Below are 27,039 nucleotides of genomic sequence, written 5' to 3'. Positions count from 1 at the left end.
ACCCACAAAATACAAAAAAAGCCAACAAAATGCCATTTGACCAAGAGATGGGCCAAGAATGATAAAGCCAGCAGAGTTGGCCCAGACGTGGGCGCCAAACAATTCAATGCTAAAGAGGCAATTAAACCAGAGAGATGGAAACCAAAGGCACTGAGAAATATAATGCCCAAGATTAACAAATAACTAAATACACAAATAGGGTATATTATTTAGTAGCTTTAAGAGCCATCCCAATCATAAAGATACACCCTATATATATATTATTTTTATAGAAACTTTCATCCTTTCAGTGTACTTGTCCTTTCCACTCGGCCCATTCCCCCATCTCAGTGACCCAACCCATCGAATTAATTTGCGGTGCATTTTAGTTTACAACTTTGTAATTAATTTGCAAAAAGGGACAGACACAGAAGGAGACCTTAAGCCGCCGATTGGGTGACATTTGTCCCCCTCCACTGATCCTTATAACTATACTTTTTTTTGCAACATTTCCTTGCTTGCTTGTGACATTTAGTCGGTAGTAGTGTATATCTTTATAAGTCCTTAGAGGAGTCGGTATTTGATGGCACGCAGCATGGGGAAGCGATCGTTGGTGCACTGGCCACGGAAATCGTCTTGGGTTATATCGAACAGGGCCACTCCACCCAGATTCTTGACCCTGGCGTACTGAGCCTTGCTGGAAGCCGAGTCGGGATCATCGTAGCTTATCCACAGCCCGTTGTAGCCATTTTCGTCGGCCGGACGGAAGGCGTAGCTTCCATAGCGCTTGGTGGGATCTAGCACCCTCTTGACAGGAGCATTCGGTCCTTGGACATTCCTGTTGCTGGGGTTCGGCATCAGCTGGCAAATCTCAGCCCAGTTGAGCAGACCCTCCTTCTTGCTCTGGGGTCCGGCGGGGGCAGGTCCTTCGGTGGCGTGGACCACCGGCTCACCCGAGTCCCCAGAATCCTTGGTCATTTTCCAGGCCCTGCCATAGGTGGCAATACCAATGTTTAGCTTGTTGGCCGGGACGCGTTGGAGCAGCCAGTGTTCCATCTGGAAGTTGACGTTGTAGTGGCCCAAACGGTTCTGGCCAAAAGCCTCGTACAGTGGGGCTGAGAAGTCAGCTTCCTCGGGGTTGCGTTGCGGAGTCACAAAATCGAAAGTTCCCAGGTTAATAAAGTCCAAGCTGGGAGCGATCGAAGGGGCATCGTAGTACCCTAAAATGAACAGAAGGTTAATAAGTAATACTGGAATTAACACTAAGTTCTATAGCTTGAAATACACCTGCGTATCAAGTGTATTAAGTAACCGAGTTTGTTTTATTACATCAGCTGTTGTTTTTCGCAAAATCATTGACTTTATGACTCACAAAAAGCAAAACGAATTAGTGCAAATAATTATCTTACTTTCCAAGTATGGGGGGGTACTTACAGCTTGAGTTCACATTGGGAAGAACCGTGAGACTGACGAGCAAGTTGTTCTGCTGGAAGGCAGCACTCAAGTCCTTGATCAGGCCCGTCATTTGGGCCTTGTGGGTTTCCGAATCCTGATCCACAATATAGTCACCAGTAAAGAACTTCTTGAAGCTCTTCCAGGCCGATCCAATGTCGCCGTGAACCTTACGTGGCTTATTCCGGGGAAGCTGGAAGGCCAAATCCAAGCCATCGAAGTTGAAACGTCTGACAATGTCCCGGGCCGATTCAATGAACCGCTTGTGACCTTGTTGGCCCGATTCGAGGAGATGAATGTATTGATTTCCCTCGTTGGTATCGGCATCGCCACCCACACTTAACAGGAACTTGATGTGTGGGTAGGACTCCTTCAATTGGGCCACCTGAGCCAGGTGACGTTGCTCGAAGTCAAGGCGCTTGTTAATGCTCTGCAATTCAAAGTTATCAGCATTAACGCCGGCATATCCGTAGATCAAATGAGTGCAGAACTGCAGGGCCAACTGCATATCCGTCATTGAGAATTGGGCCAGGCCTTAATATTCAATTAATTAGTTAAAAATAGATAACACAGATAGTGATTAGGGGGTCAACACTCACCCTGACGCTGGAAGCCCTGAGAGTCATAGAAACAAACGAGATTGGGAGCCGCGTTCACTGGGAATTGATTTAAGAGCACCAAGCTCAGGCCCAAGCTGAGCCACAGAGAGCTTGTCATTTTTTATATATTTTGTGTGGAGAGCTGTATTCAGAGAGCTCCGCCAGATACTCTGAGAAATAATCAAAAACAATAGCAACCTTCACAGGTAGTATTTACAAGTGGACCGACGCCGGCGAGCAGCGAAACTAAACTGAAACTGAATTCGAAATGATACTCTGGGCAATGGAAATGTCGAGCTTTATTATTTGTATTGTAGGAAACGTCCCCGGCTTTGGATTCCCCGAAACGAACAATACGTGGGGCTCTGGGCTTATTATCAACAAAATTGTTTGTCTCAAGTGACAGCCGACATCCGAGTTCAATGAGATCACTCTCCCCTAGACCAAATAGGAGATACGAGACCAGATTCTTCACAGACTCATAGTTTAAATAGGCAAATCTTAAAATCTAGTGATAAGTCTGCAGTTTGTAAGACTCTACTGGGGCGTTGGGGAATTAACAACAAGGCCGCTACTTGACGAGTCATACCCAAAAATATTATGTAAATATTTTGGCAGAAATCGTAAAGTTTTACGGGGGAGCTTGCCATATTTATGGGCAGATTATATTTAATGTCGTTTCAAGGCTTACTTGAATTACTTAGCGAATAAGTGTAAAATAAACAAAACCTAGTAAGTGAGTAATGTTAAGCTAAAAAGCTTTTTAAGTTATTCATTAAGATTAAATAATTCCACACAAAATATTTGAATCAAAATTTCTGATAAGAAACGTAGAAAAAGCTTAGCTATGGTTATCTTATGGTAGATTTTTTATTTGGCGTTAAAAAATCTCAAAACATATATATTTATTCCTGATAAGCCAGACCCTAAATTGTTATCCAGAACATTTTGAAATCCCCTTTCTTGCAGCTTTTTTTTAAGAAACAAAGATATGAAAGTAAACAAAATTGTATACTCAAAATCATTTATAATTTATTAAAATTGTTATTTTATTTATAGACGATATTTTACGGCCCTCAGAATGGGATACCTATCGTTGGTGCATTGGCCGCGGAAATCATCGTAGGCCAAATCGAAGAGTGCCACGCCTCCAAGGTTCTTAGCGCGGGCGTAGGCTGCCTTGTTGGACGCAGAGTCGGGATCATCGTAGCTCACCCAAATGCCCTCGGTGATGGCTCCATCCACTGGCCGGTAGGCAATGGTGCCGAATCTCTTGGTCGGATCGGAAATCCTCCTTAGAGGAGAGTCGTTTCCCTTGAGATACTGGTTCTGGGGATTGCTTAGTTTGCCACAGATCTCAGCATAACTTAAAAGTCCGGGCTTCTGGGATTGTACGCCCTCGGGGGCAGGACCTTCAGTACGCGGAATAACTGGGACACCCTCGAGTCCCGAATCCGAAGTCAGCTTCCAGGCATTTCCATAGGTGGCAACACCAAGGTTCAGCTTAGACGATGGGAAGCCCTGTCGAAGCCAGTAGTCCACTTGGAAATCGGCATTAAAGTGAAGCAGACGATCCTTGGAGCCATCTGGGTGGTAAATGGGAGCGGTGTAATCAGCCTCCTCCGGATTCCGGGCTGGAGTGACAAAGTCAAAGGCAGCCAAGTTGACAAAGTCCACCAGGCCATTCAGGGATGGGATATCGAAGTACCCTGCAGGAATTCAGGTTTTCAAATATTGAAGCTTAGGAGTAAAGCCTTTAACTTACAAGTTGAGTTCACATTGGGCAGCACTGTCAAGCTAAGCAAGAAGCCATCGTTTCTCAGCGAGTCCTTGACATCCCGGACAAAGGCTGTGAACTGCTCTTTGTGGAGCGCCGACTGGGGATCCACAATAAAGTCTCCGGTGAATAGTTTCTTAATGCTCTTCCATGCCGAGGCAATTTCGCCGTGCACCTTCCTGGGCTTGTTCCGGGGGAACTGATAGGCCAGATCCAGGCCATCGAAACCGTAGTTCTTCACCAAGGCATACGCCGACTGAATGAATCCAGCTTGACGCACCTTTTCGCCCTCCAGGAGCTCGATATACTTGTTGGGATGCTCCACATCGATGTCATGATCACCGCCCACACTGAGCAGTACCTTGAGGTGGGGGTATTTGCGCTTCAAAGCGGTCACCTCGGAGAACTGGTGCTTGTAGATGTCCAAGTTCTCGTTGAGACTGTGGGCCTGGTAATTATCGCCACGAATTCCAGCATAACCGTAGACCAAGTGGGTGCAGAATTGCACACCTATTTCCAGATCGGGATTGAGAAGCTTGCCCAAGCCTGGAATATTCGGGAATAAAGATATATAGTATTATATAGAATTATGTACGTCAGAGCTGAGACCCCAAACCAGAACTGCATTCGAATGACAAATAATCGGTCAGTGGGGAGAGCAAGTCGCCAGATACTATCTGAGAATTTTGATCCAAACAAGCATTACTCTCACTCTCAGTTAAGCCACCGAAGAGACGATTGTGATCCACCCCCTCACCACCTCCCTCAACAAGTGATCCATTGTCTCGCTGCCGTCAGTGGCTTAATTGAACGCCAACAGTGTGAGCCCAGCGAGCGGTTTATTGTTACCCGGCCTGGGTGGGGAGCACAGTGGGTGGAGGTCGTTTGAAATGCCATTAAATTTTTCTAAATTTAAGACTTTATTTTTAAGACCTATCTCGAAGAGACTTGAAGCTTATTAATTTGCCTATTCTCCTTTGGTTTTTTCAAATTATTAGTAGCTCGTGAAGAGGACACTGTGCCCCTCTGCTGAGTCACTTGATGGGCTCTGCCTGCCACTTGTTTCGATCGCTTTTGGTGTGGAGTCTGCTGGCGGGCAGTTGTCGCGCTGGACTCACTCTGTGTTGAACGCTCTGGTTTTCGTTTTTTTAATGCGTGGATCAACCTAAACGTCTGTCCTAGTCTCTAATTAAACACCTCCATAGCCTTAATCTAGGTAAGTTCACTTTTCTCTAATTAGCTACTTAATTCGGTCATCGAAACCCCCAGAAAAATCTCAGCTGGAGTGCTGGTATCTGCTCTTTGTCTCAGTGCCTCTGTTTTGTGGAAACTTGTCCGATAAGCCACTGACCTCCCTGCCTCGATTTCCGAGGCTTAGAACTAGCTGTAGTTCTCTCTTTATCACACTGACTGCGGCCCTCTCTCTCGCACTCTCTCGAAGCGATAAGTGACTTGAATTAAATCCGAGTTTTGTTTTGAATACACAAATGATTATGTAACTCGATTAGCATTTTTTTTTTGCGTTTTGTTATTTTATTTTATTTGTTTGTCTCGGTTTTGATTTGTAAATTTGGCACAAGCTAATCAAGGCCTGTGCTAGTTTTTGGAGCTTTACAGATTACTAAATAGAGTCATTTTAATAAAATTAATTGTTAGTCTCAAGGATTTGGGGCTTCAAATGAGGGCAATTGTAAATCTAGAAAACTTAGACAGGTTTCTAGTAAGATAGAGAATTTAGAACATATGAATGAATCATTAAAACTTTGGCTGGTAAAGCATTTTTTATGAAAAGAACTTCAAGACACTTCTAAGTTACTCGAAATCTAGGCCAATTTAAGACCTTTAATGTTCCAATAATTTTAATAATTCCATATGAAACCTCTTGTCTTCAAGCCTAAGATCTTTACACCTGAATGTTTCCCCTTTTTTTTTTAAAGAAATTTCCCGATTTATTTACTTACCCTCTCTGGTATAACTTGAAGAATCATAATAACACACCAAATTCGAAGCGGCTTCTGTGCCAGCCGCGTAAAGGCACGCGACGAATCCAAGCCAAAGCCACTGGTTCATATTGTCACTGATTTTCTCTGAAATAAACACAACCGCAGCTCAGATCAAATGAAATCGAACTGAAGCCTGAGTCTGTATATGAAATGAAAACCGAAGTCGACGACAAAAAGCTTGACCAGAGCTTTGTGGGGGGAGAATAATGAAACCAGACCAGAGTCGGACTGAAACCAAGTCTCGGCTTTACTTATTCCCGCAATGACTTAATTGTGTATACACAAGCTAATGTTAATGACGACGGGACGAAAGACCCAGGGTCAAGTTTGAGAGGTCGCCAAATATATAAAAAAAAGTAAAAATAAAAATAATCGCATAACATTGAAACGCGCTCGCTGATTAGAAAGAACAATTTTTTAATTCAGAACTTATTTTGCAATGAAACGTGGAATAGTGGCGGGAAATACCCATGAAGAAGGAACTACAAAATAAAACCATATTTTAATTAGTATTTTCAAAAGAAGACTATATTGAAAAAATTAAAATGTCGTACTTAAATATTTATTTTAAGGCTTTTATGTAAAGATTTATTTAACCCATAAAATATTTAATAGATCGTACAGTCGGGAACTTCTGGCCCGTGCAGAGGCCTCGGAAGTCATCGTAAGTCAGATCGAATATCGCCATGCCGCCCAGGCCCCTACCCTTGGCATAAGCCGCCTTGATTCCAGCAAAATCCGGATCATCGAAGCTCAGCCACATGCCGTGCTCGCCCTCCTCATTAGCTGGTCGGAGGGCATAGTTTCCGTACTTCTGGGTGAGGTCTGTGACTTTTCTAAGAGGGGCATTTTCCCCTCGATACACAGCCGATGAATTCTTGGCTAGTTTGGCACAAATCTCCGGCCAACTGAACAAGCCCTCTGTACTGGCGATCTGAAGTCCTCCCGGAGCAGGGCCATCGGTTCCAGGAACCACTGGCAGGCCACTTAGTCCCGAATCTGAGGTCATTTTCCATCCCCGACCATAGCTGGCAATTCCCAGGTTTAGTTTGTTGGAAGGGCAGTGATTCTGCAGCCAGTAATTGATCTGGAATTCTACATTCAAGTAAGGCAAGCGATTCTGTTCGTCTTGGAAGAAAATCGGAGCTGTATAGTCGGCTTCCTCGGGATTTCTAAGAGGAGTGAGGAAGTCAAAGGCAGCCAGATTGATGAAGTCGACTTGGGGATGCAGTTTGCTGACATCGAAGTACCCTAAATAGCGATAGGTATATAATATATTAGAATAAAGTCCCCTTATTATACTTACATGTGGAGTTAACATTGGGCAGCACAGTCAGGGACAACATGAGATTGGCTGTCCGGAAGGCGTTCTTCAGATTTCCCACCAGATCCGTGAACTGAGACTTGTGCTGCTCCGCTTGGGGATCCACAACAAAGTCGCCAGTGAACAGCTTCTTGAACTTTTTCCAAAAACTGCCAAAGGAGCCATGAACCTTACGTGGCTTATTTTTCGGAAACTGGAAGGCCAGGTCGAGACCGTCGAACCCATTACGCTTCAGTAGAATCATGCTGCTGTCTATGAAATTCTGCTGGACAGTGCGATTTGCTTCCAGAAACTCAATATACTTATTAGGATGGGCCTCGTCGACATCGTGATCCCCTCCAACACTCAACAGTATCTTGAGATGGGGAAACTTTTGGCGCAGGGAAGTGATTTCCTTGTAGTGGAACATATCCAAGTCCACATTCAGGCTGAACATCTCGTAGGTTTCGGCTTTCATGCCAGCGTATCCGTATACCAGATGTGTGCAGAACTCTAGGGCCAGTTCCATATCACTCTTGAACATTCTGGCCAGACCATGGCGCACATACGCGGCCGAGTCATAGTAGCAGATTAAATTTTGGGCTGCATTGGTGTAACTTAGAGCACTGAGAAGACCCAGAAGGGCGAACAGATGGAACTTCATCTTTCCGTCTAGAATACGTCCTGTCTCGATGGTTGATAATTAGCAACTGTTTTGTCAAAATCTCATTGGGAAGCTTTTAAGCTTCAATCTCCTCGGTTTTTGTTTTTTATTTTAATGCTTATCTCATTGTTTTGACGATGATGCCATTATCAGGTTTTCAGGCATTACGTCGGAGGTTCCTGTCAATGTTTTCCTATTTAATTGCGTGTTGGTCTGACTGATGACTCAACTTTTCAGGGGTTTCTTGGTGCTTATAGGTGTAAATAGGTGCTTATTTGTCTATTAAAAGAATTATGTATATGTAGGTATTATTAGGTACTTCTGAACTGAGTCTCCAAACCCGAAGTGCATTCGAATGTGAAACGGTCGCCATCGTATATCACCATCTACCATTTGAGAATTTTTATCCAAACCATCATAACTCTTAATCCTATTTAAGCTACCTAAGAGAAGACAGAGGAGTACTCTAGCCGATGAGCGAAATGCTTGTTCTCCGCCCATCCTAGAATGAACAAAGGTTTTTTTTTTGAGAATTTATTTTGCAATGAAGAGTAGAATAGTGAGTGGAAGTACCCATAAGGAGGAAATAAAAAATAAAACTTAGATAGTATTCTTAAGCGGACACTATACTATGTAGTAAAAAAGAATATTTCCTTTTCAAAATATGATTGTCTTCATTTAACCCATAACATCTTTAATAGCTTGTAGGGTTGGAAATTTCTGGCCCGTACAGAGGCCCCGATAATCATCGTACGACAGATCGAAAATCGCCATCCCGCCAAGGTTTCTACCCTTGGCATATGTCGCCTTAACTCCAGCAAAATCCGGACCATCGAAGCTCAGCCACATGCCGTTCTCGCCTCCCTCATTAGCGGGCCGGATGGCATAGTTTCCGTATTTCTTGGTGAGATCCGTCACTTGCCTAAGTGGGGCCGATGAATTCTTGGCCAATTTTTCACAAATATCCGGCCAAGTAAACAAACCGGGCAACTCCGGCCATCTGGCCCACTCCAGACTGTCTTCCAGAAGACCTCCAGGAGCAGGTCCATTCGTTCTAGAAACCACTGGTATGCTAGTTTGCCCCGAATCTGAGGTCATTTTCCATCCTTGCCCATAAGTGGCCATTCCCAGATTTAGTTTGTTGGGAGGACAGCCATTTTGAAGCCAGTAATTTACCTGGAAATCTACATTCAAATAGGGCAAGCGATTATGTTCGTCTTTAAAGAAAATCGGAGCTGTATAGTCGGCTTCCTCGGGATTTCTTAGAGGAGTAATGAAGTCAAAGGCTGCCAGATTGATGAAGTCGACTTGGGGATGAAGTTTGCTGACATCGTAGTACCCTAAACAGGGGTTAGGTAATAAAATATTTAAACATATGCATCTTTAGACCCGTAATCATACTTACATGTGGAGTTAACATTGGGCAAAACAGTCAGAGACAACGTCAGATTGGCTGATCGTAAGGCGTTCCCAAGATTTTCCACCAGAGCCGTGAACTGTCTCTTGTGCTGCTCCGCAAGAGGATCCACAACAAAGTCGCCAGTGGGTCCATTTACTTTTTTTGGCTCATTTTTCGGAAACTGGAAGGCCAAATCGAGACCATCGAACCTTTTGCGTTTCAGTTCATTTATACTGCTGTCTATGAAATTTTTCTGGGCAGTAGTATTAGCTTCCAGAAACTCAAGATACTTATTCGGATGGGCCTCGTCGACATCTCGACCTCCTCCAACACTCAGAAGGACCTTGAGATGGGAAAACTTTTTGCTTATGCCTGTGATTTCTGAGTAACGAAACTTATCAAAGCGTCCCCTCAGGCGTAACAATTCGAAAGATCCTTTTTGGATGCCAGCGTATCCGTAGACCAAATGTGTACAGACATTTAGGGCCGGTTCCAGATGATCTTTCCACATTTGGGTCAAACCGCTGCGATAATACGACCCCGAGTCGTAGTAACAGATATAATTTTGGGCTGCTACACCAGTGCAGCCTACTACACTGAGCAGACCCAGGAAGGGAAACAGAAGGAACTTCATATTCTCGGCGAGACCACGTCCGGTCTTTATGGTTGGCTATTAGCAACTGTTTTATTAAAATATCACAGCGATATTTTCAAGCTAAATTCTTTTTGAGTTTTGGTTTGAATTTTATTGCTTATCTCACTATTCTGACGATTGCTTAAATATGTACTATTTTATTTAGGTTGAACGCGTTTTTATACCCTTGCAGAGGGTATTATAATTTTGTCCAAAAGTGTGCAACGCAGTGAAGGAGACATCTCCGACCCTATAAAGTATATATATTCTTGATCAGGATCACCTCCTGAGTTGATATAAGCATGTCCGTCTGTCCGTCTGTCCGTCTGTCCGTCTGTCTGTCCGTCTGTCTGTTTCTACGCGAACTAGTCTCTCAGTTTTAAAGCTATCGTCTTGAAACTTTGCACACACCCTTCTTTCCTTTGCACGCAGTATATAAGTCGGAACGGCCCGGATCGGCCGACTATATCCTATAGCTGCCATATAACTGATTGATCGGAAATGGTATAACTTTTGTGTTTTTAGAGTTAGAAAGTTCAAATTTGACATGAGAGCTATTTTTGGCAAAACATTACGTCATGCCAAATTTCCTAAGGATCGGCCGACTATATCCTGTAGCTGCCATATAACTGAACGATCGGAAATGACCCAACTTTCGTGTTTTTGAAGATAGAAAGCTGGAATTTAATACAGATTCTATTTTTGGTCAATTGATCCAACCTATCAAATTTCATTAGGATCGGCCGACTATATCCCATAGCTGCCATATAACTGAACGATCGGAAATGGTATTTGGTAGAAATATCAACTTTCGTATTTTTGAAGATAGAAGTTGGGGACTTTTTTTAGATTTTGTATTGTAATAAATTGGATTATATATTCATATTCCCATAAGGATCGGCCAACTATATCCGATGTTTGCGATATATATCCGGTTTTAACTGCAAGGGTATATAAACTTCGGCTCCGCCCGAAGTTAGCTTTCCTTTCTTGTTTTAGATTTTTATTGTAATTAATTGGTTTTACTATGATGTAATCATAAGGATCGGCCAACTATATCCGATGTTTGCGATATATATCCGGTTTTAGCTGCAAGGGTATATCAACTTCGGCTCCGCCCGAAGTTAGCTTTTCTTTCTTGTTTAAAAACATATTGGTTCTGATAACAAGTTCCGATTAGTATGAGTAACTAGAAATATAATCTGAATAATGAAATAGTTTTGAGCTTATTTGACTTAATTCTTTTGGGGTTTTCTTTTTATTTTATACATGAATAACTCAATTTTTTGTCTATTTCTCTATTTGTTGATGTCATGACGACCGCCCGCGGGAAGCAAGACATATACATTTGTATGTAAGTATTATTATGTACATCTGAGCTAAGTCTCCAAAACCGAACTGCATTCAAAGTCGCCAAACGGTGAGCGTAAATCGACATGTACTATCTAAGTATTTTGATCCAAGCCATCATTACTCTTAATCCTATTTAAGCCTCCGAACAGTAGATCGTGGTAGTGGTCCACTAGACGAACGACAAAAAGGTTGAAATGAGATTTGTGGGCGAGAATAAAAAAACCAAAATGTGCTCGCTGATAAAAATGAATACATTTTTAATTCGGAAGTTTTTTTTACAATAAAGATTAGAATAGTGGGGGGAAATACCCATTAGGAGGAAATAAAAATAAAACTCATTTAACCCATAACATCTTTAATAGCTTGTAGGGTTGGAAATTCCTGGCCCGTACAGAGGCCTCGGAAATCATCGTAAGTCAGATCGAATATCGCCATTCCGCCCAGGCCCATACCCTTGGCATATGCCGCCTTGACTCTAGCAAAATCCGGACCATCGAAGCTCAGCCACATACCGGGCTCTCCCTCCTCGTTCGGTGGACGAAAGGCATAGTTTCCGTATTTCTGGGTGAGATCCGTCACTTGCCTAAGTGGGGCCGATGAATTCTTGGCCAATTCTTTACAAATATCCGGCCAAGTGAACAAACCGGGCAACTCCGGCCATTTGGCCCACTCCAGACTGGCATTATTTAGTCCTCCCGGAGCAGGTCCATTGGTTCTTGAAACCACTGGCAGACCACTTTTTCCCGACTCTGAAGTCATTTTCCATCCCCGGCCATAAGTGGCAATTCCCAGATTTAGTTTTTTGGGAGGACAGCCATTCTGGAGCCAGTAATTTACCTGGAATTCAAGTAAGGCAAGCGATTCTGTTCGTCTTGGAAGAAAATCGGAGCTGTATAGTCGGCTTCCTCGGGATTTCTTAGGGGAGTGAGGAAGTCAAAGGCAGCTAGATTGATGAAGTCGACTTGCGGATGTAGTTTGCTGACATCGAAGTACCCTAAATAGCGATAGGTATATAATATATTAGAATAAAGTCCCCTTATAATACTTACATGTGGAGTTAACATTGGGCAAGACAGTCAGAGACAACGTGAGATTGGCTGACCGGAAGGCGTTCCCAAGATTTTCCACCAGAGCCGTGAACTGTCTCTTGTGCTGCTCCGCTAGAGGATCCACTACATGAACTTTTCTTGGATCGTTTTTCGGAAACCGGAAGGTCAAATCGAGACCGTCGAACCCACTGCGTTTTAGTTGACTTACACTGCTGTCAATGAAATTCTGCTGGACAGCTTTACTTGCTTCCAGAAGCTCTATATACTTATTCGGATGGGCCTCGTCGGCATTATGATCCCCTCCAACACTCAACAGGAACTTGAGGTGGGGAAACTTTTGGTACAGGAATTGCCTAAAATGGAACACATTCAAGTCCACATTAAGGTGGGACAACTCGTAGGATCTGCCGCTGATGCCAGCGTATCCGTAGAACAAATGTGTACAGACATCTAGGGCCGGTCTCAGATCAGATTTCCACATTTGGGCGACACCGTGGCGAAAAAACGAGAGCCAGTCGTAGTAGCAGATTAAATTTTGGGCTGCATTTGTGTAACCTACTACACTGAGCAGCCACAAAAAGGAAAACAAATGGAACTTCATATTTTTATTAAGAATACACCCGGTCTTTATGGTTAGTCATTAGGAAATGTTTTGTAAAAATTTCAAAGCGATAGTTTCAAGCTAAATTCGTTTTGGGTTTTGCTTTATATTTGAATGCTTATCTCACTATTTTGACGATTTCGTAAAAATTTAATTTTAGTTGGTTTTAAGAAGGTCATGATAACAAATTCCGATTAGTATTAAAAGCCAAAAAAATTCAACAAAAATATAACACATAATTTTGTGAAAGATTTTCGACATAGTTGTGCGTATGTGACTATTATTATGGTGATACAATTTTATCAACCAATAAAAGTTTACCTCTGGTTGACTAAAAATTACGTATAAAAGGTAGCTACGAGGTACCTGGGGCTTTTGCCTTTCTTTCCTGACATTTTTGATTTATTTGCGCAATTTCATGAAAGATCTAGCTGGTAGAGGAAGGAGAAAGACTTTCAATTACCTCAAAAAAGCCTCTTGAAGGACAACCTGCTGGGCTACTGAAGTCTTAGGCAGCTGTAGGGGATTCTTTTCTCTTTTTGGTTTTTGGGGTCCGCGGTGAGGTACTTAAATCAGAAATCAATTGAAGCATTAAATACCCCAAACAAAGCATCGTAAGAAGTCGAAACAGCACCGCTAATGGCAACAGTCACAACAAAGGACGACGATGGCATCCTCGGCATATATGTGACACAACCAATTAGACAAAGGACATGGCGGGTCCTTGCAGATGAATGCGAAATAATCCTCACACGCTGCTTAGACCGTTGACAATGAAAATAAAGGAAAAATCTCGAGGCAGGCGGGACAGAAAGGCGTGTTGAGAGGCGGTATTATCCTCGAATGTCCTCTGATATCGAGTGGATTCCCTTTATGTTTACACGGCCGTGTGTGTGAGTGTGTGTGTTTTATCCGTATCTGTGTCTCTCATTGTTGTTTGATTTATATCAGTTGCCCGGCTCATCATCATCTCATTGTTTACTCACACCCTCCCCTCGTTTAGGGTATATGTGCCCCAGATAATACGACCTCAAACACTCCAAAAACCCATGCCGGTTTAGTGTCCACTAAACTACATTTCCATCTCTCTGTGTGGGGAAAACTATTTGCTTTGGTCATTTTGTTTGATTTTTGTGTTCAGTGTTCATTTGGCTAGTATTCGATGCCATCAATCAGTCAATCATTGGTGGTTGGCAAATAGAAATCAAAGCCAAATAGCCTAATGTGTGAATTAATGTGGGCCATTTAGGAGGATTGTATTACATTTATGAGCTTTGCTTGTTTGGCTTTTATTTAGGCTGTCAAATAAACTTTAATAAAGATTGTGAGATTAGAGAAGTCAGTAATTATGGTTTTTGTAAACCCCATTCTGTAGGAAAAACTTAAAATTGGTTTCCATTATTTCGCATTCTTTGCATCAAAACTCGACTTAACTTGGCTACAATTAAGTCCAATAATAATTTAGGCAAAATACCTTTTCCAATTTGAAACAGGTTCCTGCCTCATTCACCTTCAGCCTCATTATCTCTGGCAGCAGGTGCACAAAACCACAAAACATTTGCCTTATTTCATATTTCTAATTAGACAGACGCCGCTCCTGCTGCCACTGCCACTGGCACTGCCGCTTTTTTGGTTAAACTTTCCTGTAACCGGGCGGGAAAAGGAAAATTCAATTTTCACAAAACAATTGCCATTAGACAAAGGTTTCTCCTTACCGAATTGATGTGCCTAATCAGTTTATCTAAAGCACTTTCTCCGGCCTTCCGGGGGTGGCTCGCCAAAAGCAAATTCATCATTGTCAAATGTGCGGCTTGACATTATTTTTTTCTATGGGATGTCGGCTTTGAAAAAATGTAAACTTTTTTGAGGAAACTTTTGGCTTTTTTACGTCCGGGTTCATTCTCATTTTTGAGGGGTTGCCTTAGGCAAGAGCAATATAATTAGAAATTCATAATGAATTTTATTTGCTTTGGCCACAGAGCCCAAAAAAAAAACGAATGACAACAAACAGAAATTACAGGGCAACGTCGCCTTGTCCGAACGCATTTTTTCGGTTATATTGACGCGCATTTTTGTGCAAATAAAATTAAAGCACCCCCATACCATCATTATCCCAATGCTGATGAAGAACCCACCAAATAAACAGGCCCAGCCATATCAAATTATCAGCCAAGGGCCGGGCAGTAGTCAGTCATTCAGTCAGTCAGTCCATCAGTTACAAACTCGGGGTCGAGTTTTGAAATTTTTTGTCCAAATTTTTGTATTTTTTTTTGAAGGTGTGGGGCTATGGGGGTGTTAATGCGATGTGCAGGTATCAAAGCGACGGTTGAAAAATGAAATTAAAAATTGTTGTTGATTTTGGCTCAGAAAGGAAATGAATAGAACCGAAAAAATTAAGCTACAAAAGGCAAAGAAAAAGGTCCAACGACGATATCAATATACACTACTTTATGAAAAGAATCATCGAAGAAGATAAGAAAAATTAAATGCTTCTTAGATTTCTTTCTTGCTCAAAATTTTCTATATATTAATGATGTTTAAAACCAACCTTAAAGTCTTCTAACCCCATTTTTATCATTTTTATAGAGTATCGCCCCAAGAAAAATAAAACTCGTCTCAAATTCTAATTTTTTAATGAGTCAAAGAGCTTCTATCCTGTGCCCAGGACCCAAGGTGCATTCCTTAGAGCCAGTCACTCCTGAAATACCCCTCACTCGCCATTATAGAGAATTGTCATTCATTAGGCAAAGACACTCTGTTGCTGTCTTCATTAGACTCTGGCATCAAAGTGGATTTTTCTAGTCATCCCATCCAGGCGACAAGGATTTGGTCCGAGAGCTTGTTGCCAGGTCCGGAAATTGCTTTGGTTTTTGCGGATGACAACTTGGCGCCACATGTCACCAAAACCAGAACCAAAACCAATACCAACAAGAAAAAAACAATGGAAACCTTGAAGGACTTCACTTTGGACAACAGGATGACCTTCGGCGTGTTGCTCATATTCATTATAAGCCCAAATAACTGTTGTTCGAGTGGCAAGTGTCAAAATACCATCATGGCCCAAAAGGATTGCTTCCCCGAATACTCTTGGCTGGCGCCTTCTGGTTTTCTGCTCAATTTGTTCTGGCGTCGATTTGGCCAAGTTCCTCCCCCCTCCGGGTTCCTGGTATTTTTCCATTTCAGGGTTCAAGTTACCAGTTGCAGCTAACTCTGAGTGCTTATTGGCCCGGCCCGGTCCGGACTGGCTGGCTTTTGGCTCATGTGATTTACCGAGGTTCGTTCTGCTCAAGTGTCAGCCAAGAGGGAAACCTTAGTGGCGACTGGCGACAGTTGGCCCTGGCTTATTATTAGTGCCACTAACTGTTCTTGTAAATCAATACCAAAGCTTTGTGGTCAATCAAAAAATTTTAGTGATTTTGAATGATGTTTTTAAACAAGAAACGAGGTAAAAATTCAACGAAAATATGAAAAAACTGTAAAAAGTATAGCTTTATATTTTAGTCATTCTCTACACTCATTAATTAATTTTTATAATATATGAAATGGTGTTTAAAACAAAGAAAAGTCGTTACGGCATTAATTCATTGAAAAATATCATAAAAATTGAATGACAAAAACAATGTCATAAATAATAATTAATGCCACTTAATAAAGACTATTAAAAAAAAGAGAAGATGCAAAAAATGATAATATTAATAAAATATAAAAAAAAAACCGAACATAAATCTGGGGAAAGAGTGAAAGCAGAGACAGACGACAGTTGGCCATAAAAATGGTTTATAAGTCTATAAAAACCAATTGTTTGCATTGTCCGTAATTGCATTAAAAACGCAGTTCCCTGCGAAAACTCCAATAAATATTGATGGGCCATAGCTGGCCAGAAAAAAAAAAGACTCTGAAATCGAAGTACATACATTTTTAATTTCAGACTTAATGCCGCATATAGAATGTAATTAAAACAGAATCTGATTAAATAAAAACAAATTAAGTGGTTTGTAAATAAATTGAAAACCTAGTCGGTAAACAGCAAAAAAATCGGATAAATAAATTTTGTGGTTATTGTTATTGTTACATATAATGCGTAGAGGTATCCTCCATTTTTTTTGTTTAATGAACTTTCATCAAACAATACATTAATATCATAAACCCAATGGCTAATATGATGAAGCAATGAACTCTGTGCGGCTGATAAAATGTGAAAACTTCCAGGCCACTTTTACTTAGGGCCAAAGTTAAAATAATATTATGAGAGGAATCCCCAGTCTCAGGCCTTTTTCCGCTGCAGGCCAAATTCACAGACTATTTTCCTATGCAAATCGAACTGGAAAAGTGGAAACGGAAAACCTAAGGGTGTAACCTGAAGAACAAACTCTCCCGAGTCCGGACACTCCGGAAATCGTACAACCCTTTGAGCATTATGGCGTAAATCCAAAAATGTTTTCTTAAGCTTTGCTTATTTTTTAATTGTTAAGTTTTTATTTGCATCTCAACCCTTTTTCGGTCCAAATTTGGTCCACAAGTCTAAATCTCTTCTCTGTCTTCTCAGTTCGACTGCCAAAAAGTTCAACGAAGTGTGTAAAGTTTTTCTTACAGCCTCTTAGCAACGAGTGGGGTGGGGGATGAGTGGCACAGAGCTGCTTTTGCATTAAATTTGTGTAAATGGATTTTGCTAATGGATCCAATAATTCATTTACAGTTTTACTTTTTAGCCTGGCAAATGTTATTTGCGCCAAGGTAAATAGCAGCCAAGACAACTTCGCCGCACTTTTCTGCGGTCTTTCAAAGTGGTTAGGGTGGGGTCCGGATATTTCCTCTGGAAGGTGGTGGTAGAAGTTCCCTTCTAAGCTTAAATATTCTTCCTTGATTTAAGAAATAAATCTTTTTTTTATATTCTTCTGCTCAAAAATTGTATACAGCTTGATTATTATTTATAATTACCATAGATTATGCCATAATCTTTCAATAAATTATTCAACAATTTTCCCACCTGGATCTGATGAAAGCTTTATCTGGACTCAACGTCCTTTAATCCTATACCCCGACTACGTACGTATATGGCTTCGGGTCTTTGGTAACCTTTAGCCCGGAAAACAATTCCAAACACACAATTAAATATAATTTTTTACGCCCAATAAATTTGTTAAAAAATGTATGGGTCTACGCGGGGTCCTTTTTGTGTGTGTGGCTGCTGTCTGCTCAACAATATGAAAAATAAAGCTGACCATTTTTTCACACGCCAGACACGCAAAAGAGGGTTCCGGGGCGGATAAAAGAACCCAAAAGAGTTGTGGACAGCGCGTGCTGAGGACCAAAAAATATATATATATACATATATAAAAATATATATGAAAACCAGGACACACAACAATGAACCTGAACGTCACTTTGTCTTTTTTGTTGACACACACACACATTCACACCCAGCTGGACACATGGACATGGTGTGTGTGAAAAATCACTGCCGCATAACGAAGGTCCTTTATTATTGTTGTTGGCGTTGTTGCACCATTATTTTGCTTAATTATTTACATGAGTAAACAGTTGAGAGTTCAGTTCAGTTGAGTTGCGGCCAGGATGAGCTGCGGATGTAATTTTTTTCGCCAACATATCCACAGAAATGCACTAAACAAAAATATAGAGAGATGATTAAATTAAGGATAAAGATGTATCTTGCCACAGATTTATTTTAAAATATTTTTATCTCTGCTTAAGCTAAAATTTTGAAGCTTTTTAATATAGATTTATGATATATTTTTGCTCAGTGCAGGCATGTGTAAATAACCTCAAGCAAGGCGTTTAAAAATTGGTCAAAAGCTTGCTTAATGGATAGCTCATTGTGTTTTTCTTCGTAGAATGAGTTTTCCCCGGGAAAATGCAATGAAAGGGCTCTAGAAAGATTATAAAAAATAAACTCATCATATGTGTGTGGGTGTTGATGCTCTCACCTCCCAAAAAAAGAACTCTGTAAATCGGGCAACGCCTTCGACATTCCTGTTTTCCCTCTTTTTCGGCTAATGTCTTTTTCTGCAGCGAATCAAATCGAAAAGAGCTGAAAGCCATGCCACAAACTTTGAAGAAACTTCCAATCAGACTCAATTTGTTCCAACAACAACAACAACAGTAACAGAGGAAGAAGATCTTGAAGCTGGGGAAAGAACATGGCTCACATGAAGCTCCTTGTCTCACCTCATCCTTCCTCATCCCAACAACTTTTCCGCCGCCTTGGCAATAATAATTTCAAAATTACAAATTCACAAAACGTACGCGAAATTATGCGCAATGTCTGCACTTCGTTTCATGCCCCGCATGGCCTCAAAAAAAAAGAAACCCCCCTCCTTTCAGTGTAATCCCCTCGGCTTCCCTCTGCGATGGTATAGCCTCCTTTGGTGCTGCCCTCGTGTATCTTTGTATCTTTGTATCTTTGCATCTTTCAGCTGCCATCTGCCGCTGCTTCTGCTGCTGAAAAAGCTGTGCCGCGCCTAAAGCACTTTTTATATTATATATATTCGCATATATATTTGTGGCCATCTATATATATACATATATATGAATGTATATATTTTTGTATATGTGCCGCCATGCCGCATCAAGGATTACATGTTGCGCAAACTTGCCCACATCCTCACCTCTATAAGGGTACAGTGGATAAATAGTGTAGTTTTTTTCTTAATAGGAAAAGTAAAATTAGATAGTTAAATATTTTTTTTTAATATATGAAGCAATATTTTATAAGAAATGTACATATCTTTAAATATAATATTCTCTTATTCAACCTTTAAATTCAGTTAAAAATTTTAATATTTCAATATCAGTTTCAATATCAGTTAAAAGTTTTAGTATCTAATCCTAAATATATATTTAATAATATATAAGATATTATTAATATAAAATTTTTAAAATAAGCTCTTTATGCTTTAATACCACTGTACCTAGTCTCCATTTTCATCTTGTATAAAATGCATAAAATTCACATTTAGATGTTGCTCTGTAGCCTGAAACTAGCGACTGCCGGCTTTCTTGGCTTTAACGAAGGTTGAGGAACTAACTGACTATAACCTGGCATTCATCATTCATTCATTGCCTCGACTTGAGTCGAACCCCAGCTTCAGTTCCTTAGACTGTGATTTTTTATAGCAAATATGGCGAAGTTGCAGAATCGCGAATCTCGAATGGCGAATCGAGAGTTGCCGGTGCGGCTTTTTCGCGTCTGCCAGTCTTCGAGTCAATCAAAGGCCTCAAGTTCATTACGAACTGCCGGAGTGGTTGGGTGAGTAATAAGTGTCGGCTCTAGTCTTCATAATAGTTCAGGCTGTCTATCTGAAGAATGCACTGAAAGTAATGCCACACAATAGGGAGTTATATAGAAAGTTGTATCCTTCATTCTTAAAAATATTTCCTTCAGTGTTATAGACTTGGCCAACTCATGGGCATAGATCAGGTTAGTTTGCTGCCTGCCACCTTCGTCCATTTTCGGCTGCTACTTTGTTGGATGTTGGATGTTGAATGTTGGATGTTGGCTATTGGCCGGGTCTTGAGTTGTGGCTGCTGCTGCTTCTGCTGTTTGGTGGTGATGGGGATGTTGATGGGCTTGATGCATGTTGTGTTAGCTTCTGTTGTTGATTCGGAATGCAGTTTGGCGGTATGGCCGTGGGGCCATATTTCTTGCTCCTGCTCCGGCTCCTGCATCCGCCACTCTGCATTTTGATTACTTTTTTCTCGGCCGTCAGTTGGAAGTTTCGATTTAGTTTTTTGTGGTAATATCACAGAAGAGAGAGAGTGAGAGGAGGATTTAGATATTCATGTGGTAGATATGTTCTCTATAGTTAAACATTTTCCCTGGGCCATCAAAAGGAACCGAAAATTCAGCACTTTGCCAACAATTGGCCAAAAAGGGAAACTTTTCGACTAACTTTTTAATGGCCACGAAGAGGGAGAGCTTTTAACTGTAATTAGGAAACGGGTGATGCTAAACACACAGAAAAAAATTACCATTCAAAAGGATACACCTAACCATAAACTGTCTTATAATAGAATTCATATTTTTGCTCTGTGTAGGTGGTATGTACGTATCTTTTATGAATAACCAAAAATAATAAGGAAAAATGTATCTCAATTTTCGTGAGTTCCGCTTGGCATGCAATTTGAAAATTTTCGCAATTTGGCTTCTGGTTGCTCTCGCTGTTGCTATTTTCAGCCATTTTTTTTTTTTGGTTCGTTGGTGTTTCGAGCAATGACATAAATTTATTTGGGTTTCTCGTGTTCGTTCGGTAGTTCAGTGCAGAGAAGTTGATGCCACAAAATGGCGTCTGGTCGGTGGAAATTGTTGCATGCATTTGCATATTTTCTGCATCGGCTTGGCCCGCAAAAGAGCGAGTGCGCGACATTTTATTCGGAAAAGTGCAGTCCGCCGCCTCCCTTGGCCCCCTTGACACCACACCACACCAGACCACCACATAAAACATCGAAAGCCCTGTGTGCCAACATGGCCAAAATGGCGTTGGGGAAAATGTCAACCATGTGCAAAAAGGCAAACATCAGTGGAAGAGGGCCGCCACCAGTAGCAAGTACCAACCGGTTGAACTACGACTATTTTGCAAGAAACACTGGAACAGGGAATAATTTTTTTTTTCTTTTTAAATCAGGAATATTAAATATTATGATTTTTAATAAAGGACCTTTTGAAATTTGAAAAAGAAGTCTTAAATTTAAGTCTATGAGTAGCGATCTTGGGACTTTATTCTTACTCCCAATAGTTCTAAAATTCATCTTAAATATTTTTCATTAATTAATTCTTTCTTATTTATTCCTAAAGAACCACCTTAAACAAACATTTTAATTAATTTATTTCCATTTGCCAAGATCGTGATCTTGTGACCACTGTGAGAATTGGGCGGGCAGTCAGCCAACCAAAACGACGGCCATGCGATGTCCAATGCTCAGGCCACCAAGTCTGCTCCTCCTCTTCTGCCACCGCCACTGCCCCCCTGCGTCCGCCCAATCCGCCACTCCCCTCCCCCCCATCCAAACCCCGGGCCAACCCCTTGTTTCGAGTAGAACCCGCAATTATGCTGTAGACCAAAGCAAAATAATTACTTTGATCGTCAAATGATATTATTTTGTCGGCCATGCGGTGTCTGTGGTGCAGAAAAGGGGCTGACGGCGGAGGGGTGTGGGTAGGGCGGCGTAGTAGGCAGCCACCCTACGGTGGCTAGTTTTGGGAGGAAAAAAGAGGGAGGGAAGGCCGCCCAAGTGGGCCGAGAGGAAGGCGTGGCTGGGTTTGCATGCAATTGAGCTGGTTGTGCTAATAAATGTGCCTGTGTGTGAGTGTTAGGTCTAGGCAATGGCCGACTCAAAACAGTGGGTTTAATAACAAAAAAATATATATAAAAAAAATACAAAATAATCAAAAATAGTGGATATGTATGGTAAAAAAAAGGTTTTTGAGAGAATACTTTATGAGAGAAAAATGTAATTTGAAGTTTAAATGGTTCTTATTTTTTATTTAAAGGTTTTATGTTAAAAATATTTAAATATGGAATTGTTGAGGAATTTTTTATGTATATCTCCATTGCCAAAAAGACAGAACCTTAGTTTTATAAGATTCTCGGGCATGTTAATCTTTCTATTCCTTTATTTCTTTGTTTATTTTACCAAAAAAAACCCTCATCTAATGATTATAATTACATTTAATTACAATGGAGTTCCATTTGATGCATTAATTACAATATTTTATTCCACCGTCCGCCATTGGCCGGCCATGATGACGTCGACAATGGCCGCCATTAGCCGAAAGTACAATGTGCATTTGACTAAAATTTGCATTCGTTGGCCGGCAGGCGGAACTATCACACCCGTCATAAGCCCCCAAACCCCCTCTAAACCCCTCTTTGAAGCCCCTGCCCTGCACTGGGCCCAGCCCCACCAGTTAATTACTTTTTCGTACATTTTCGATGGTGAGCTTCGCACTGAAAATTTCCGTCTTTTTTTTCCCGTCTTTATTTATTTCACTGCAAATGAAGCCTCCGCTTGGGCAGGATGCCTCCAACCTACTAAATTCCACCTCCTACCTTCCTGGCTACCCCCTAAAATCCCGCTGACCATCCCTGAAGCAGAAGCTACAGCTCCATTTGCAGTCGCAGTTCCCATTCCACATCCACATCCATATCCGCGTCCTGCATTTCGCTCCTCCTTTCGGTCGTTGTTAGTTTGAATGCGTTTTCGCATTTATATGCAAATTTTTTGGTTTGCATGCAGAAAATATTGCTTTCGACAAATGGCCGGTGAATGAAGAACGTTGTGAGCAGTGCGAGGGTAAGAGGAGGTTTTTTTTTGTATCCAGTTTTTGGACTGGTGTCCGGGAAAATATTGATGGAATGAGTGTGGCGGAGGGGCTACGGAATTGGTCGGCGAAATTGCATCGACTGACCAATGGGCGGCATCATCATCATCAGCATGAACTCAAATGGGCACAAGCGCAAAAATTCGGAATGGAATTCAACCAGGATATATGTATGTTCTTTATATTCCAAAGGGGTTAGCCCACAAAATGAGAATTTGTGGTGTGTACTTAGTGTGAAAATGGTTTTTTGTTATTAATTGAGTCTTTAAAATAGAGGATACATTTATTGATTAAATTGAGAGACTACATCATAATTTTAAAGAATAAACAAAAGCCCAATTCATGTTTAATCTCTTTGCAAAAAAAAACTATTAGATAAACCAAACACCATTTAAGCCCAATCTCCAGACGAGATCTTATAATTCTTTTTGTAGCTCTTTGAAATAATGAATAATTTATTTCATATAACATTTTTACCAAGAATTTCTTATAAAATCATAGCATGAAAGGGAATTATTTTCTCACATTAAATTTAACCTTTTGTCGAGGTGCAACCTCCTTTGGCAAATTAATAAAAAGGAAAATGTTTCAAATGAGCTGCAGATTTATGGCGCTTAGAAAATGTGCAATTAATGCGTGTATAAATTACTGTGGACAATTAAATGGCTCTGGATACACAGACCTTCTAAAAGAAATTGGTGTTACCCTCCACAGATACAAACATATACAGATATTACACATACGCCGCGTGGGCGTCGACATAGCGTGCTTAGGAAGGGTGATATATTTTTGGGAGAATTGTCTGGAATCGTTGTCTGCTACAGTGTTAGACTAAACATTAATATGAATGAATGTGTTTATAATGAAGTTCCAATAATACTAGAGAGTAATTATGCCAAAGGAAGTTGGGGCAAAAATATTAAAAAAGAAGTTAAGGAAATTCTTGGAAAAAGGCAATGGAGCAAAGAGTCTTATTAGTTAAATATATTAATATTAATTTCGTTTTACTTTTTTTTTTATATATTTTTATATAAATATCAAAAACCAAAATCGTGGCTTCTAAATCCCCTCAAAACCCTAATCTACAAAACGCAAATTGAGTTGTCTGTGTGCAATGGACAAACAGGCCCTCAAACCCCAAAAAACAGAGCCCCTCATCCTACATGCCACATCCTTCTGACTGTTCCTGCTGCAATGCAATTCATAAATTTCAACAATGATAATCGAGCAACTGAGTTTGAAGAGGGCGTTGCAAGATTGCTGACTGCAGTCCTGGGGAGGATTACATGCCGGGTGTGGGTGGTGGTGGTGGGATTGGTTATATCTACCAGCATCCAACATCCAGTCAGCAAGTGTAACATATTGCACATGCACACTCTAGCACTCACACTCACACTAACACTTGGGTATGCACATGTGTGCATTGGTCCTTTTCGAGCAGGACAACGTTGGTCGATTGCGATGCCGATGCCATCGTCGCCACCCAAACAAACACTCGACGCTTTTGTCCCTGCTGATGGAATTATTTGTTCGCACATTGTCAACTTGCCACTCCCCCGAAAGGCTAGAGCGTGCCCCTTCAATCCTATCTGAGAGTGTGAATACAGTAAGAAAAATATATTATTAGGTTCAGGGAACCTACAATTATAACTAGATTTTCTACAAGACTTTAAATGATCGTCTACTTATAAAAATTATACTTCCAAGTTATTTAAATATTATTTTTTTCGCTGTGCATCTGTGACATCGAAGGCTGGTGTTTCCCATTGCAAAATGCAATTTGCCGCCATACCACACCACCCAATCATTCCACCACCCATCCATCCATCCAACCACCCACTCCCCCTTTGAGGTCTTATCTTTGCTTTCATTTCATAAACTCCTAGAGCTGCCCCGTTCGCATCTCGCCCCCTGTGGCAGTCACAGTTTGCAACACTTTTCGACCACAAAACGAACTCAAAACTGAAACAATGAAGAGACCGAACGACCGAACGTTGCTGCAACTGCAATCTGAGTGAGTGTCTGTGTGGCAGACTGCAGTTGCTGCCACAATGTATCATCAGTTGAACTTTTGTGCGGCTGTCACAGGCAGAAATTGGTTGCATGCCACAGGCCTTTGCCTTTGCCTTTTGCCAAAAAAGCCAAAGCCCTTGCAACTTGATTTGCAACTTCATTTGCAATGGTTCAGAATAGCTAGATAGATAGATAGAGCTATCCAGGGAAAAAGCCCTATAAATCAAATACAATTTTTTTCTTTCTGGCTGCCACGACAATGTGATTGGATTCGATAACATCTTAGGGCTTGGTCAAAACAAGGTGGATAAACAGATTCGGGGTTATTAAAGTTAATGAAGTTTAGTGCCTGGGAAAGTCTTCAAAATCTATTTATTCGGAGTAATAATTTTAAGAATATAATTCAATTCCCGGTGCGTTCATATTTTCTCATGCCTAAATTTAAGGATGCCCCCCGGGCCAGAAATAAAGTTGGCCAACATCTCTATAACTTTTTCCACAGTTTATTTTTATGTTCTGCTTCAATTTAGTAGAACACCATGGCCCCGGGAGGTGGTGGATCATTCTTCGAGCCAGCCAGAAGACGAAGACGACTAATTGAAGACTCTCAACACCTTGGCTGAACGGAACAAACTGAAAACTGTGAGAGACTCATCCTCCACGTCATAATCTCCTCACCTGGCCTTAATTAATTTCTCACCCATCCAGAGCCAGGGCGGCACAAACTACGCAGCTTATTTAAATGTTTATTAAAATGTGTTTCCCATCCCCTCTCCCGCTAGTCCGGACATTGTTGCGCCTAATTTCGTATAATATATTTATATGTATATATTTTTTTTTATATAGTTGTGTATAAAACTTATATTTACGGACAGAGTTATGGCAAAGGCAGTCGATTCACTAACAACGCGCCAACATGCAAATTGGCAATTTAGTTTTAATTTTTTAATCGCTCCAAAGGAAAACTCAACACGTTCCGTTGATTGTTATACAGAAATGGCTTACATATATATATATACAAGCACATTGTATTTTATTTAAAATAAAAAAAGCCACGGCTACCGTTGAAATATACATAGGAAAATAGTTTCTTTTCTCGACATTTTATGAATTATATTCGTGTGCAATTTCCTTCCATAATTTTTAATTGCGAAATGCAGAATATTTCAGTTAAGGGGAGCCTTGGTAATTGTTGTAGTTTTTCAACAATATCATGTCAAGCAGACATTTCAATTCAATTAAGGTTTGTTACGCCTTTTATCGAAAAACTTTTGCCTTCCCCGAGAAGCGGCAACCACTTTTCAGCAAACGATTTCCACTTTTCCAATAGCGCATAAATTAATTAACCAAAAAAAGCAAAGAGTCAGTGGGTGAAGCCCCCAACTCCCCCTTTTCTAGAAAATCTACGAAACAGAATCTGTGAATGAAGGAAAACAAAGGCATAAATCGATTAAAATTGCTGTCATTTTAAATTGTCATGAAACAAAATGCGTTGAAATTTACCAAACCCCTCTTACACAGAAAAAAATAAAAATATAATACGTAAAGGGGGGAAGTTTGTTCCTGTCACATGTAGCTGGGTGTGAAAACAACCAACCCAGAGGGGTAACATACGTTTGAAAAGCTTTTCAGATTTTTCCCAAACCCTCCTACCGTGGGGGGTTTCATTCGAAAAGGGGAGAAAAGGGTTAAGAGCTGGGGGTGTACAAATGGGCGTGGGCGGGGGTCTTCAGGGTGCGCGACGTTTATGCAAATTGTCAGCCGTTTGACTGTGAAAACATTGTGTAGCCATTTGAACTTTCGGGGCAACAAAGAGTTGTCCCGAGCTTGGTCCCTGTCGGATAAAAGGGAGTGGCTGGTGTGAAAATTTTAAA

The 27,039-nt window shown here is 40.9% G+C and overlaps 5 protein-coding genes and 1 pseudogene across 5 annotated transcripts in view; 1 reads left to right on the top strand and 5 right to left on the bottom strand.

Annotated features, from left to right (window-relative positions):
- Positions 1–362: 362 nt before the first annotated feature.
- Idgf3 (Imaginal disc growth factor 3) lies at positions 363–2,286 on the bottom strand. The gene is made up of 3 exons (XM_043211496.2): positions 2,031–2,286; positions 1,414–1,965; positions 363–1,199 (listed from the first exon to the last, which is right to left on the bottom strand). The coding sequence occupies exons 1-3, from the start codon at positions 2,146–2,148 to the stop codon at positions 544–546; spliced, it is 1,326 nt and encodes a 441-aa protein (XP_043067431.1). The 5' UTR covers positions 2,149–2,286; the 3' UTR covers positions 363–543.
- A 751-nt stretch (positions 2,287–3,037) lies between these two features.
- On the bottom strand, positions 3,038–5,952 carry Idgf2 (Imaginal disc growth factor 2). Its single transcript, XM_043211497.2, has 3 exons — positions 5,769–5,952; positions 3,796–4,353; positions 3,038–3,739 (listed from the first exon to the last, which is right to left on the bottom strand). The coding sequence occupies exons 1-3, from the start codon at positions 5,875–5,877 to the stop codon at positions 3,084–3,086; spliced, it is 1,323 nt and encodes a 440-aa protein (XP_043067432.1). The 5' UTR covers positions 5,878–5,952; the 3' UTR covers positions 3,038–3,083.
- LOC108130910 (carboxypeptidase N subunit 2) overlaps positions 4,829–27,039 on the top strand; it is a 52,895-nt gene continuing 30,684 nt past the window's right edge. Inside the window, exon 1 of the mRNA XM_017249586.3 lies at positions 4,829–5,023. The gene's annotated coding sequence lies outside the window, so the exon portion shown is untranslated. The remainder of the gene's footprint in view (positions 5,024–27,039) is intronic.
- On the bottom strand, positions 6,351–8,020 carry LOC108130912 (chitinase-like protein Idgf1). Its single transcript, XM_017249588.3, has 2 exons — positions 7,117–8,020; positions 6,351–7,061 (listed from the first exon to the last, which is right to left on the bottom strand). Exons 1-2 carry the CDS (start codon positions 7,775–7,777, stop codon positions 6,403–6,405), a joined length of 1,320 nt encoding a protein of 439 aa, XP_017105077.2. The 5' UTR covers positions 7,778–8,020; the 3' UTR covers positions 6,351–6,402.
- Positions 8,324–9,939, bottom strand: LOC108130913 (chitinase-like protein Idgf1). Its single transcript, XM_017249589.3, has 2 exons — positions 9,183–9,939; positions 8,324–9,117 (listed from the first exon to the last, which is right to left on the bottom strand). The coding sequence occupies exons 1-2, from the start codon at positions 9,808–9,810 to the stop codon at positions 8,456–8,458; spliced, it is 1,290 nt and encodes a 429-aa protein (XP_017105078.2). The 5' UTR covers positions 9,811–9,939; the 3' UTR covers positions 8,324–8,455.
- On the bottom strand, positions 11,404–13,085 carry LOC108130914 (chitinase-like protein Idgf1; annotated as a pseudogene).

This window comes from Drosophila bipectinata, chromosome 2L (genome assembly GCF_030179905.1).
Source record: "Drosophila bipectinata strain 14024-0381.07 chromosome 2L, DbipHiC1v2, whole genome shotgun sequence".
Taxonomy (NCBI): Eukaryota; Metazoa; Arthropoda; class Insecta; order Diptera; family Drosophilidae; genus Drosophila; species Drosophila bipectinata.
The sequence above is the reverse complement of the archived record's forward strand: the minus strand, read 5'-3'. Positions and strand labels throughout refer to the sequence as shown.

Coding starts and splice junctions, on each gene's coding strand:
- Idgf3 (XM_043211496.2), bottom strand. CDS start 2,148: ATGACAAGCTCTCTGTGGCTCAGCTTGGGCCTGAGCTTGGTGCTCTTA. Junction 1,966..2,030: donor TCAGGGCTTCCAGCGTCAGG/GTGAGTGTTGAC, acceptor TTGAATATTAAG/GCCTGGCCCAATTCTCAATG. Junction 1,200..1,413: donor TCCCAATGTGAACTCAAGCT/GTAAGTACCCCC, acceptor TGTTCATTTTAG/GGTACTACGATGCCCCTTCG.
- Idgf2 (XM_043211497.2), bottom strand. CDS start 5,877: ATGAACCAGTGGCTTTGGCTTGGATTCGTCGCGTGCCTTTACGCGGCT. Junction 4,354..5,768: donor TTCAAGTTATACCAGAGAGG/GTAAGTAAATAA, acceptor CGAATATTCCAG/GCTTGGGCAAGCTTCTCAAT. Junction 3,740..3,795: donor GCCCAATGTGAACTCAACTT/GTAAGTTAAAGG, acceptor GAATTCCTGCAG/GGTACTTCGATATCCCATCC.
- LOC108130912 (XM_017249588.3), bottom strand. CDS start 7,777: ATGAAGTTCCATCTGTTCGCCCTTCTGGGTCTTCTCAGTGCTCTAAGT. Junction 7,062..7,116: donor GCCCAATGTTAACTCCACAT/GTAAGTATAATA, acceptor ATCGCTATTTAG/GGTACTTCGATGTCAGCAAA.
- LOC108130913 (XM_017249589.3), bottom strand. CDS start 9,810: ATGAAGTTCCTTCTGTTTCCCTTCCTGGGTCTGCTCAGTGTAGTAGGC. Junction 9,118..9,182: donor GCCCAATGTTAACTCCACAT/GTAAGTATGATT, acceptor ACCCCTGTTTAG/GGTACTACGATGTCAGCAAA.